The sequence below is a fragment of the Hordeum vulgare genome, chromosome 6H (assembly GCF_904849725.1).
Source record: "Hordeum vulgare subsp. vulgare chromosome 6H, MorexV3_pseudomolecules_assembly, whole genome shotgun sequence".
NCBI lineage: Eukaryota > Viridiplantae > Streptophyta > Magnoliopsida > Poales > Poaceae > Hordeum > Hordeum vulgare.
The window spans coordinates 70099781-70114065 of NC_058523.1; the positions used below are offsets into that span (position 1 = coordinate 70099781).

At 42.4% G+C, this 14285-nt stretch overlaps 1 protein-coding gene across 1 annotated transcript; it reads right to left on the reverse strand.

Annotated features, from left to right (window-relative positions):
• Positions 1 to 12498: 12498 nt before the first annotated feature.
• On the reverse strand, positions 12499 to 13175 carry LOC123401110 (protein DMP5-like). The gene has a single exon (XM_045094834.1). It carries the CDS (start codon positions 13163 to 13165, stop codon positions 12527 to 12529), a length of 639 nt encoding a protein of 212 aa, XP_044950769.1. The 5' UTR covers positions 13166 to 13175; the 3' UTR covers positions 12499 to 12526.
• Positions 13176 to 14285: the final 1110 nt, after the last annotated feature.

The following is a 14285-nucleotide window of genomic DNA, read 5'->3' on the forward strand; positions in this document are numbered from 1 at the left end:
CAAGTACCTGCACAAACACAAAGAGCTTGCACCCAACGCTATGAAGGGCTTGTCAATCCCTTATAGATTGTTTGCAAAGTGAGAACTGAAAGCAAAAAGTAAACAAAGCAAAGTAAAAGTAAAAGTGGAGACGATGGTTGTGAATAGACCCGGGGCCCGTAGTGTTCACTAGTGGCTTATCTCATGAAAGAAAGTAGACGGTGGGTGAACGAATTACTGTCGAGCAATTGATTGAACCGCGCAAAGTCATGACGTTATCTAAGGAAATGATTATATCTATAGGCATCATGTCCAAAACAAGTAAACCGATACTTTCTGCATCTACTACTATTACTCCACACCTCGACCGCTATCCAGCATGCATCTAGTGTATTAAGTTCAAAAGAACAGAGTAACGCCTTAAGCAAGATGACATGATGTAGATGGACAATCTCAAATCTATGATGAAAGCCCATCTTGTTACCCTTGATGGCAACAACACGATGCGTGCCTTGCTGCCCCTTCTGTCACTGGGAAAGGTTACCGCACGGTATGAACCCAAAACCAAGCACTTCTCCCATTGCAAGAATCATATATCTAGTTGGCCAAACAAAACCCAAGACTCGGAGAGACTTACAAGGATATCAAATCATGCATATAAGAAATGAGCAAACACTCAAATATAAATCATAGATAATCTGATCATAAATCCACAATTCATCGGAACTCGACAAACACACCGCCAAAGAGGATTACATCGGATATATCTCCATGAAGATCATGGAGAACTTTGTATTGAATATCCAAGAGAGAGAAGAAGCCATCTAAAGTGGACCCGTAGGTCTGAAGTGGACTACTCACGAGTCACTGGAGGGGCAATGATGTTGAACTCCGAAGTCCCCTCCGGCAGGGCACCGGGAAGGGTCTCCAGATGAGATCTCGCGGAAACGGAAGCTTGCGGCGGCGGAAAAGTGTTTTTGTGGATGCCCTTATTTTTTCTGGGATTTTAGGGAATTTATAGGCCAAAGAGCTAGGGCAGGGGAGCGCCAGGGAGGCCACAAGCCTGGTTGCCGCGGGGCCCCCCTGGCCGCGACAATAGGGCTTGTGGGCTCCCTGTGGGCCCTCTGCCTTGGCCCTCAAGTCCCCCGATCTACTTATGTTCTGGAAAAATTTATTTCGGGGATTTTATTCCGTTTGGACTCCATTCCAAAATCAGATCTGAAAAGAGTCAAAAACACAGAAGAAACAGGAACTCGCACTTGGCACTAAATTAATAAGTTAGTCCCAAAAAATATATAAAAGGTATATAAAACATCCAAAGTTGACAAGATAACATCGTGAAACCATCAAAAATTATATATACGTTCGAGATGTATCAACTATCTCAACCTACAACTCTCTATCTTGATGTACATGTCGACCCCCCATTGCTGGAGCAATCGTGCTACACAAAGTATGGGATTGAATATAGCAGTTCGTGTCTGCATGCTGTAACAGTAGTAGTCTCTCACGGACACGCATAACCTGCTATTCCCCTCTGCAATAGGTAATGTAGCAACTTTAGTTAGTATTCATATGAGCCTTATATTATTTTCATAATAACATAATAAATAAAAGGGCTACCTGCATCCTCCTCATTATCATGCCACCTTCTTGGTTGCTGTACAACCTCCCAAGGGACATTACGTTTAGGCAGTTTTGGATGCCAACCGAGCTCCCCCTAGGGTAGAATTGGGAATAGGACAACGGGTCGTAAGAGCCATCAGTCACACCTATACTGTGCCTCTGATTGTCGTTACCGCAAAGTGTAATGCTACGATCAAACCTTTTCGATACATCGGCGCCCTCGACCCAGATTGCAGCTACCTCTGATGACACTCGTCTATTATATCTCCGTTGGTCAAGCCTCTGGTCGGTGTTGAGGTCTATCATGTAATCATCGAGGTGATCCTTGTGTGCACCCAAACTCCTAAACTTGACGACATTGACCAATTTCTTGGTGGCGGCCTTGCGATGGGTTAGGTTTGGGCCGTCGTCATAGAAGTACAACTGAAGATGTTCTGGACGTGAGCTTGGCCTGAAGGAATGCACGTTGTGGTAGATGGTGCCTTGCGCCCGGAAAGTGTACACACTAGACTTCATGTTTGTGTAGTTTTCATCGAGGCTGACGCCAAGGGTTGAGTATGTTTTCCCGAAAGTGTCTACAGTCTGCATCCATGTTGGACCAAAGCCTCATTAGCTCGGGGATGGGATCTGGTTCCTTGAGCTCAATCTGCCGATTGCGACAACAGAAACCATCGGTATCGGACTCAAACTTCCTGGCCTTGCAGTGGTCGCAGTTCACGGCGTGCTTCAGGATGTGTGTTTTATCTGGGAGGTTTGAGTAGACAAAGTCGAACGGATGAATGTCGATAGACTCAGCTCTAGACATGTTCGTAACTTCATCTCCATCCATGCTATTAACATCGGATCCTGATTGCATTTGTTCAAACACCGCACTCGTAACATCATAAACGGCTATTTCAAATAAGTCAAACTATATCCTAATTCACGATAGACCATACCTTGCGAGCCAAACACATAATACTCATCATCCATCAAGGTGGGTGATATCGTATCAGCGTCCACGACAATAACCAATTTTTACCACATCTTCTGCAACATCGTAGATATAGTAAGCAAAAGAGTGTAAATCGATATTTTGTTCTAAATATTGTGACAATAACCAATTTTTACCATCGGTTCCGACGGTGTATGACGGCATGGTCATTGATGGGGCGGAATCAGCTCCAGCCAGAAGATCTGGCCATGGCATTGCGATAGATTCTATGGACGGGGTGTTTTTTTCCTTTTATGGTAATTTCCCTTTCTTTTTGCACTTGAATGCACCTTCTCATCGGAAGTCATACTTTTTCGGCGCTCCATGCGTGTCTCTCGTTGATTCTGATTTTGCTCTTGAATATTGATTGCGCCCTCTTCCCGTTTCTTCTGTTTACCAGCTTGCCTCCTTGCGTTGTTCTTCTCCTTCTGCTCGATAGTTATTGTAGAATTGCGTTCTTTATCGTAAGTCCTCTTGGCTAGGGCTTTGTCATGAATTCCATCATTTAGTGAATTTGAAGCAGGCAAAGTTTCATCATCAGGCGACAATGATGCAATGTTGTAGCTAGTAGGGTTTGCTGATTCAACATCACTCGTGTTATTGAACACAACTTCTGGTGTAATGGAAGAATGTTGAATATGACGAGCTAGATATTTCTCATGAATGACATCACATATGAGTGTGTTTGAAGGACGCAACGTTGCACCATCAATTGACAAGGATGCATAGCTGGAGCTAATTGGGTTGTCTGGTTCAACGATAGGGTGTCATCATTCATCTCAATTAATTATCCAAATATAATGAAGACAGCGACATATAGTCAAACTACGCTAAATCATTGTCAGGAAACATATAGCATGGTATAACATTACCTAATACCGTAAGGGGTGTCAGATTTTCATCACATTTTAGTGTAGTTGAAGAACGCGACGCTGCATCATCAAGTGAGATGACACATTCATCAATTCATTATTTACAAAATATGGAGCGTGCGACATTTAACTAACAATCTGGGATGTCAGAAGTAAATATATGTTAATACAATCTTACTTGATATCGTATGGGGAGTACGTTTTTCATCTTCGATAAGCATTTCTCTTTTCTTCTAATAAGAAGCCCGCCTCCTTGCATTTATCTGATCCCTTTGTTTGTTAGTCAAGTTTTTATTGCATCCACCTGGATGTATCAGACTAATTTCTTTGTTGTTATCCAAGACAGCTCCTGCTGTGATGTGTGTTAATATGTGTTCAACAAGAATGTGTCATCATAATTGAAAAATACAGTATTCAAGTGCAATGCTACATCATTAGGATGAAACATAAAACAGTTAACAACGCTACCTGATATAGTAAGGGGAGGCACATTTTCATCATGATTGACTGTAGTTGATAATGACAACGCTGCATTGTCATGTGAGAATGATGTAACACCACAGTTAGGTGGGTTGGCTGGTTAAACATCATTATCAAAAAATATTCAGAAATTAATGACATCGCAGAAACCATTACAATATTCAGAAACATATCACAATCTTACTTGTCATCGTATGGGGAGTAAGTTTTTCATCTGCTATAAGCATATCTCGTTTCTTCCGATAAGAAGCCCGCCTCTTTGCGTTTATCTGCTGTCTTTGTTCGTTCGTCAATTTTTTTTGAGCCCAACTGAAGGTATCTGCCTTCGTTCCTTTGTGTTATTCAAGACAGCTTCTTGTGTCACATTAGTTGGGTTGGCTATTTGAACAAAGGAAATAATCCATCATACTCTAAAGACAGTACCAAAGTACAATGCTAACTCATTATCATGAAACTTAGAATAGATAAGAACGCTACCTGATATCGTAAGGGGATCCACATTTTCATCTTGATTTAGGGTACATGGTAATGACAATGATGCATCATAAGAAGCTTGCATATTTGAGATTATAAGCTTCTTTTTTTTGTCACTCAACATTTCATTGCGTCCAATTAGCGGTGTCTTCCTTGTTTGTTTAATGTTTTCCATGTCAGTTCCTGGTGTTATGGGAAACATAACGCATGTAGTACTATCATAAAGATGAAACATAATTTTTTATCGTCCATAAATAATCTACATAAGAAAACCCATAGCTTGTTTTCAAAAATAGTACCTCGTATCGCATGACAATGTTGACGAACATTCGTGATATCAATAAAAGGGTCTGCGACATGACAGTTAGCATTCCCGAATAAGGCAGTACATGCTCATACTAAAAAGAATGACCAAACATATCACAATCTTACCTGTCGTCGTTTTGTGAGTTGTCTTCTCGTCTGGGTTATTCATATCTTTTTTCTTCCGATAAGAAGCCCGCCTCTTAGCGTTTATATGCTCCCTTTGTTCGTCAGTCAATTCCTTTTTGCGACCAGTTGGAGGTATTTGTCTTATTTCTTTGGTGTTATTCAAGACAGCTCCTCGTGTCATGTTAGTTGGGGTGGCTATTTCAGCAAGAGATACTCCATCATCCTCAAAAATAAATTATGCAAGAACAATGCTAACTAATTATGATGATACATAAAATAAATAAAACACTACCTGAAATTGTAAGGGGAACCACATTTTCATATCGATTAAATATAGTTGATGAAGACAATTTTCAATGTAAAGAAGCTTGCATTTTTGCATTTATATACTCCCTTTGATTGTCACTCAGTATTTCATTGTGTCCTATTGCACATGTGTTGCTTCTTGAATACCCCATGCCTACAATATAGATATATATTGTTATTTAGGAAAGAATTATATTTGGCATCTTTACATTTTCTTCATCAATATTTGTCATGAAGACATGAACAGCGTAACTTTATAGAGGAAGATATACCTGGTCCAATAGAGCATTCGTTGTCATCATTGTCAGCTACGGCTATGTCCATTGCATTGTATTCATCAATATTTCCCACAACTATATTAACTTCATCAGCACCGTCGCCATGAGCATACATGACTGGGGATATGGAATCATATATTTCAGTTGCATCACAATAAGCTTGAGTATTTGCATTTATATAATCCCTTTAATTGCCACTCAATATTTCAATGTGTCCTGCTGCAGATGTGTTGCTCTTTGAATTCCCCATGCCTAGAATATATATATATATATATATATATATATATATATATGTTTTGTTATTTAGAAATGAAATATATTTCGTATAAACATTTTCTTCATTAATATTTGAAGAAAGTTGATTCCAATGCATACACCTATAGGTACATCTCTTTGAATAGCTTAATTTGATAGCGTAGCATATACCTGTAGGTACATCTGAAACTTTGTCATCTTGAGTAGCCTTGCTTTTTGAATTCCCCATACCTACAATGAATGAGCAGCTCAATCAGATCCATCATTTTGCATGCTTATGAACTGAAAACTCAATCAGATCCATCATTTTGCATGGCTATGAATTGAAAACTCAATCAGATCCATGATGTCTTCATTAATATTTGACATGAAGACGTGAACAGCTTAACTTTATAGCAGAACAACTACCTGGTCCAGTAGAGCATTCCTTGTCATCATCGTCATCTACGGCTATGCCATTTGCATTGTATTCATCAACATTTGCCACATCTATATTAACTTGATCAGCATCGTCGCCATCAGCATGCATGACTGGGTCTATAAAATCATCTATTCCATCTGGCATCATAAGAAGCTTTAATATTTGCATTTATAGTGATACTAACATATTTGTAGCAAGATGTTATAGTATTCCTACGCACGGTCATTTTTTGTTATTTGTAGTTTTCTGTTGTTTACTATTCATCTTTATGATATTTTCTAATAAATATTATGTGTTACTTGTAGGCAAGGAATAAATAACTACAAAATTAGCGAGGATGAGACCACAAAGGCCCTTCATTAGGCAATATAAAATCGGATGGTTGATTCCAATGCATACACCAGTAGGTACATCTTTTTGAACAACTTAACTTCGTAGCATAGCATATACCTGTAGGTACATCTGAAACTTTGTCTGGTTGAGTAGCCTTGCTTTTTGAATTCCCCATACCTACAATGAATGAGCAGCTCAATCAGATCCATGATTTTGCATGCCTATGAAATGTAAACTAAATCAGATTCATGATGGCTGGTAATAGAAGTTTGTTAGTATACGAGGTTCCGAACAGTGGTAAAAGCTACAGATTTAGGAAGTTTTATCCTTGAAGTTGTTTGTTCTATGAATACTATTTTGAAAACAGTATTTATATGCTCTACCAAATCAATTTTGAAAACAGTATCTCTACTCCGGTAATACAAGTTTGTTAGTATATGAGGTTCCGAACAGTGGTAAAAGCTACAGATTTAGGAAGTTTTATCCCTGAAGTTGTTTGTTCTATGAATATTATTTTGAAAACAATATCTCTACTCCGGTAATAGAAGTTTGTTAGTATACGAGGGTCCGAACAGTGGTAAAAGCTACAAATTTAGGAAGTTTTATCCTTGAAGTTGTTTGTTCTATGAATACTATTTTGAAAACAGTATTTATATGCTCTACCAAAACAATTTTGAAAACAGTATCTCTACTCCGGTAATAGAAGTTTTTTAGTGTATGAGGTTCCGAACAGTGGTAAAAGCTACAGATTTAGGAAGTTTTATCCTTGAAGTTGTTTGTTCTATGAATACTATTTTGAAAACAGAATTTATATGCTCTACCAACTAAATTTTGAAAACAGTATCTCTACTCCTAATGAAGTCGTCATTTGTTCTCTGCAGCGTACATTTTGAAGAGACGGAGCCCACGACTATATGTAGATCGTCTTAAAAAACGATAAGGCACAGGTGGATAGGGCAGATTTGAGGCACACCTGTGTGTATGAAATTGTGTAGATCCGACACCATATGTAGATCTGGCTCAGATGTATTCGGACAAAGAACATACATAGGGATAAATGTAGAGAAAACTTTGATGTATTGTCGGAAGATGACGGCGGTTGATTGTCGACCGCGGCGGCTGAGACGACGGCGGCTTCCTGGAGCTGGAGGCATGGTAGCACTCCTCCTGCTCCGGCAGCGAGGTCGTCGATGAAGCGGTGACAGACGTAGCCCAGGACGCCCTCGCCTCGGCGCGCGTGGCGGGTTCCTGGAGGCGATCGCGAATAGGGTCGTGGCGGCGCCGTGCACGTCGATGCGTGGCGGGTTTCCTGGAGGAGATAAAGAATGGTCGTGGCGGCTTGGTACGCCTCGTCGCTGATGACAATCTTGGAGGGCAGATAGGGGCAAGGCAGTAGGAGGTGGTCGACGAGCGCGGCGGCGGCACAGGAACCCTAACCCTATGCGGGTGAGGGTCGACGCTTGCTTCGTGTGAATCGTTTTGTTTTGCGGGAGGAGATTGAAACATAAACCAGTGAGAGCTGAAAAATCAGGAGGCGAAAATAAACCGGTGGGGGGAAGGATGATGGTGGAAGTAGAGACGAAAAAAACCCAGGGCCGAGTAGAGATGACGAATAAAAACCAGTGCCGAGTAGAGATGACGAAAATTAATCAGGTGACGGTGGACGAAAATTAACCGATAAGATCCGGCTACCAACTGCCCCTTTAGGATTAGAGATTTTTCTTGTTCATTTTTTTCCTGGTGAGCTTGCTTTTACTGCGCTTGCCGTTACAGATTATAAATAGCTCTTGCATTTACATAAGACTAGAAGTTCCAGTTGCAGGCCCAACGGAACAAGAAGGGACCATGACGAAATAGAGACAACCACTTTATTAAATTTACACCAGATAACTCCTTCGAGTGCACTGTTGCGACTAACTCCTCCTCATCCTGCTCAAAAGGGGTTTTCCGCCCAAAACTATTAGCAGGATCAGAACGTTGCTGCTCTCCAGTAAGACGGCGGTCCTCCTTAATGGAAACCCAGGCCCATGGATTAACTATAAAAACGGTCTCTCACAGGATGATCTCATGTCCCCTACCTATTTATAATCATCGCCGATCTTCTACAGCGTTTAATCTTACGGACTTTTTCTCCGAACCAGCTTTGCCACCTGATCTACAAGGATTGTCCTTCTACTGTGCTTCAGTACACCGAGGATACTCTAATCATAGCCTGCACATCTACCCGACACACGACCACCATCAAAGATATCTTGGACAAGTTTGCCCGTGCTACCGGTCTTACCATCAACTTTCACAAGACTACATTCGTCCCCATCAACACAGATACCATCACTAGCCAACAAATCGCCTTCACCTTCGGTTGTGACCTTTCATCCTTCCCCCAAATTTACCTCGGCCTTCCCCTCTCCCACACACGCCTACCATCCTCCGCTTTCGAACCTATCAACCAATGCTCCCTAAAGTACCTACCAGGTCGGGCGGCAAAACTGCTATCCCGTGGAGCCAGACTAACGCTTATTTCCTCTATTCTTGACGCCCTTGCTACTCACTTCATGTCCGTTTTAGGCTCCCCAAGAAGATCATAAAAAGGTTAGACGATATTCGTAGATCCTTCTTCTAGGATGCCGGCGAAACATGCTCCGGGGTCAAGTTCCTTATTGTTGGAAAAATGCCCACACACACTGTTGGACGTCTAGGCATCAAAAACCTCTTTCTCCAGAACAATTGCCTCCTCGTGAAATTTTCCTTCAAACTTCTCAAAAACAAGACTTACCTTGGGTCAACTGGTTTTTCAACACTACTCTCTTGACTTCGAAAGCAAACCTCACAGCCCCTCCTACCCATGGAAAATCTTAAATGAACAACTTCGTCCATTACACAAAATTTCATTTGCCCTTACCAACAACGGCACCTCCACCTTCTTCTGGCTCGACGCTTGGCTTCTTCCGGCTCCGCTTACAGACACGTACCCATACCTCTTCTCCCACTCCACCTTATTGTTGGAAATATGCCCTAGAGGCAATGATAAAATAGTTATTATTATATTTCCTGTTATGAGATAATTATTTATTATCCATGTTATAATTGTATTGAATGAAAACATAGATACATGTGTGGATACATAGACAAAACAATGTCCCTAGCAAGCCTCTAGTTGGAGTTGATCAATGATAGTAAAGGTTTTCTGACTATATGCAAGTGTTGTCACTTGATAACTCGATCACATCATTAGGAGAATCATGTGATGGACTAGACCCAAACTATGAACGTAGCATATTGATCGTGTCGTTTTATTTCTATTGTTTTCTGCGTGTCAAGTATTTATTCCTATGACCATGAGATCATATAACTCACTGGCACCGGAGGAATACCTTGTGTGCATCAAACGTCGCAACGTAACTGGGTGACTATAAAGGTGTTCTACAGGTATCTCCGAAGGTGTCCGTTGAGTTAGTATGGATCAAGACTGGGATTTGTCACTCTGTATGACGGAGAGGCATCTCGGGGCCCACTCGGTAATACAACATCACACACAAGCCTTGCAACCAATGTGACTAAGTGTAAGTCACGAGATCTTGTATTACGAAACGAGTAAAGAGACTTGCCGGTAACGCGATTGAAATAGGTATGCGGATACCGACGATCAAATCTCGGGCAAGTAACATACCGAAGGACAAAGGGAATGACATACGGGATTGTATGAATCCTTGACACTGAGGTTCAACCGATAAGATCTTCGGAGAATATGTAGGATCCAATATGGGCATCCAGGTCCCTCTATTGGATATTAACCGAGGAGTGCCTCGGGTCATGTCTACATAGTTCTCGAACCCGCAGGGTCTGCACACTTAAGGTCCGATGATGTTTTAGTATAGTTGAGTTATATGTGTGGTTACCGAATGTTGTTCGGAGTCCCGGATGAGATCAGGGACGTCATGAGGGTTTCCGGAATGGTCCGGAAACGAGGATTGATATATAGGATGGTTTCATTTGGTGACCGGAAAGTTTCGTGCTATTCCGACAGTGTACCGGGAGTGACGAATGGGTTCCGGATGTTTACCGAGAGGGGCCCACCCACCCGAGAGTGAGCCCAAGGCCCTAGGATGGCGCCACAAGTCCTTATTGGGCTGGTGGAGTCATCCCAAGAGGGCTATGGCGTCACATAAGAAAATACCAAAAGAAAAGAAAAAGAAAAAGGAAAGAGGGAGGTGGGAAGGAAGAGGAGGACTCCTCCTTCCCAACCGTATTGGAGGAGGAGGACCTTCTCCTGACGGCCGGCACACCTTGAGGCCTTGTGCCTCAAGGCTAGCCCCTCCTCCTTCCTCCTATATATATTGTAGCTAGCGTCGACCAAGCACGGAGAAAGAGAGGACACTTCTCTCTATTAGCTAGCTAACACAATATGAAACCCCTAAATTAACCCTCCAACCCCCCCCCCCCCCCTTAAAAAAACAAAAATCCCAGCTCCTGCCAGATGCTGACGCATAGATGCCCTTTGATCCCGGTTGATGCGATCAACCGGGACTAAAGGTCCTCCTCCGTCGGCTCCCTGCAGCGCCCACGTGAAGATCCTTCTGTCCCGATTGGTAAGCGAACTAGGACTAAAGGTTTTGGGCTTTAGTCCCGACCCTTTAGTCCCGGTTCCAGAACCGGGGCTAATGAGCCTCTCGAACCGGGACAAATGAGTCATTTTCTACTAGTGTATATAGCTTCCGTCTGTTTTGTCTTTGTTGCAGAATGTTGTCACCATTGACGTGCCCGACAACAGGTTCATCACCCACGGCTCCTCCTTCTCCTCGAGGTGCGCCCACTCGTTGATCTCCGAGTGAGATTGAACAAATGATGACTATCATGTCAATGTCCTCTTTTCCGATAGAAATAAAAGTTCATATCACCCATTGCCAGATACAATGCAATGGAAGAGCTCGCAGAGGGATAGGAACACCACTGCAAGTGCAAAGAGGGGGAACGCACATCACGAACATTAGCTTCTGTAGCATAGCGTACGTTCAATTTGTGGGGGTTTCTTTTTTTTCTCAACACCAAAAATAAAAAAATGTTCTTTTTTTGGCAAATTTAAAAAATATCCACGAAGTAAACAAAGTTTCATCAATTTGAATAAAGTCAATCTTTTCAAAAAAAGGTTCACGAGTTTGAAAAAGTTCATGAATTCAAAAAATGTTCGCGTATTAGAAAAAATGTTCGTGGATTGAGAAAAATGTTCCTGATTTTAAAAATTGTTCGCAAAATCAAAAAACAATTGTGGATTCAAAATAATTCATGGATTTGAAATAATGTTTCTGGGTTTGACAAAATGTTATTGATTAAAAAAGATTGTGAATTTAATTTTTTTATGGATTTGAAAAACTGTTCATGGATTTGGAAGATGTTCTTAACTCAATAAAGATCTCATGAATTAAGGAAGTTAACGGGTTTGGAAAATATTACTGAATTAAAAAATTCTACAAGAATTAAATAAATGTTCAAGGATTTATAAATACGTGAACAAATTTTGAAATTCTAAACATTTTCTGTTATTGTGATTTTTTTCAAATTTCGAATAGTTTTTGAAAACCTAAACTCCCAAACATGAAAAAAAAAAGTTTTTAAAAATTTCACACTTTTGAAGAGTTCGAACATTTTCAGAAATCTTTGATTTTTCAAAATAACAAAATGGAGTTTAAAAAGTCTACAGGAAAATAAAAAGAAAAGAAAAATACGTAAAAACCACGAAAAATCAGTTCACCAACCTTCTAGGAGGTGTCCAAAACCAGTCAGAAATCTTCTAGAATCCTCCCAAAAATCGTTCTTAGCGGCCGCTCGCTTGAAGCTGAACGGAGGTAGTACGAACAAAGTAAATGTCAAAGTTATATCTTCATAAACGTACTCATGTCTAAAAGTCACACACTTTAAAATGAAGAAGGCAAATAGTAGAAAGAAAGAAAAATTTACATGAGATTAAAAAGTAAACAATACACACTAAATTTGCCGCTCTCGTATTTGTAAGGGTCGCCGTGCTAGATTGGTCAAGTTTAAAATGGATTGGCTTAAGACAAGACCAAGGGATGATGAGCTCCACTTTTGCTGCGTGTGGTCACTGCGAGTGGGGCATCATATCCGTGTAGCCGATACTCTTCCTGGTAGTGGGGAAGATCATGAACACCATGCTAGCGAGGAAGCCAGCGGCAACCGGCAAGTTGACCAGCAGCTCCCTCAAGTCCGTCTCCGTCCCGCCCTCCGGGAACAGGCAGCCCTGTATGCCGGCGTCGGCGAAAGCCACGGCGAGGAACACGAGCGCGGAAACAACGGCGTGCACGAAGTCCATGGGCGTGACCCGGAACCTAGAGAGGTCCTTGAACACGGCGTCCCGCTCGGCGCGCGTGCCAGTGAAGTTGAAAGGATAGAAGCCCCCGAAGGTTGCCGCGCCGTAGTAGAGCCTGCCGTCGCGGCCGACGAGGCTGTCCGTGAAGGAGAGGAGCACGCAGGAGGCGGCGCAGCCGCCGATGAGCGCCAGGACCAGGTACCGGTTGGCCGCGTGGCAGACGCCGTGGTTGCTGCTGAAGGAAGGCGCCAGCGCCTGGAAGGCCAGCACCGTGCCGGTCGGCAGGAGCTTCAGGAGGTCTGACGCGCTGGAGAGCGTCTTGTCCGCCGGCGGGAAGCCCGTCTGTGGCGGAGCCTCGTGAGGAGAGGATTGTTGCATCTGGATGTGCACAGCGTTGGAAATGGGATCCATGGCAACGATCTTAATCGAGATGATTCAATGGCAACGGTGCCTGCTTCTGTCTACCTTTTTATGTAGTGCGGGAACGGCGAACCAGGGGTTGCAACTTGCAACAAGCCACAAGAAATGGCTGATGGGAGCTATACCAGATCGAGTAGGGATGCCGACCGGCGCTGGCTGGCATGCCAAAAAATTATATTCGTGGTGGCCACTGGCACATGCGTGCATGCATGGTGGCTCGTGTAGTTTGGTCACGGCAGCAAGAAACTGCGTAGTCCAACGTGGAATGCATACGCCTGATCGACAACACGGCCGAACTATATGCTCCGTCTCAGCCTAAACTCAATTAACAAACTCCTTTATTTTTTTCCCGCAAAGAAAGAACTCCTTTATTTTTACAATACACATGGAGACTCAAACACACGCACACATACATCATATCTCTTTGAGCAGCTCTGACATACAGAGTCGATAGGTCTTGAGATTAACCAAACTATCATAAATACCTCATAGCCGACGAATATATCACGCAACTAGAAAATATCTGCTGATAAACTTAAATAAATCCACAAAATATGCTTGTCCTCCGAGCTACCCAAAATGTCATAGCTCGCAAGACAAAGCTTCGATCAGCAAAAAAAATCATATTGAAGTTTAAAAAACATATTATTGTGGTTTGTGCGATACTACGATCAAAATAAAAACTATTTATGGTGTTGTCAAAATTGATGACTGTATTCCCACTAGTAGAAAAAGGGTCTTTCGTCCGAGGACCGAAAAACCAGTAGTCCCGGTTCAAACGAAAACCGGTTCTTCTCATTAGTCCCGGTTCGGGCAAAAAACCAGGACTAAAGATCCAGCGACTACCACGTGGCGTGCCGCGGAGCATTAATTTCGGTTTGTGGCAAGAACCAGGACTAAAGGGTAGGCTATTAGTCCCGGTTTTAGACAAAAACCGGAATTAAAGTGTTGCCTATATAAATCCTCGCCCCTGCCCACCCTCTTCTCTGTTTTTTGGCTGTTGAAGTGTGACCATGCCATGCGCTTGTCACTCTAGTTCATGCACATGACGTGCTCGACGAAATGCCCGAGCCATACTGCTTAAGCTTTCTCCTCTATAAGCTCGATCTCC

Bases quoted from the DNA above. Each gene is read 5' to 3' on its own strand.
- LOC123401110 (XM_045094834.1), bottom strand. From the start codon at position 13,165: ATGGATCCCATTTCCAACGCTGTGCACATCCAGATGCAACAATCCTCT.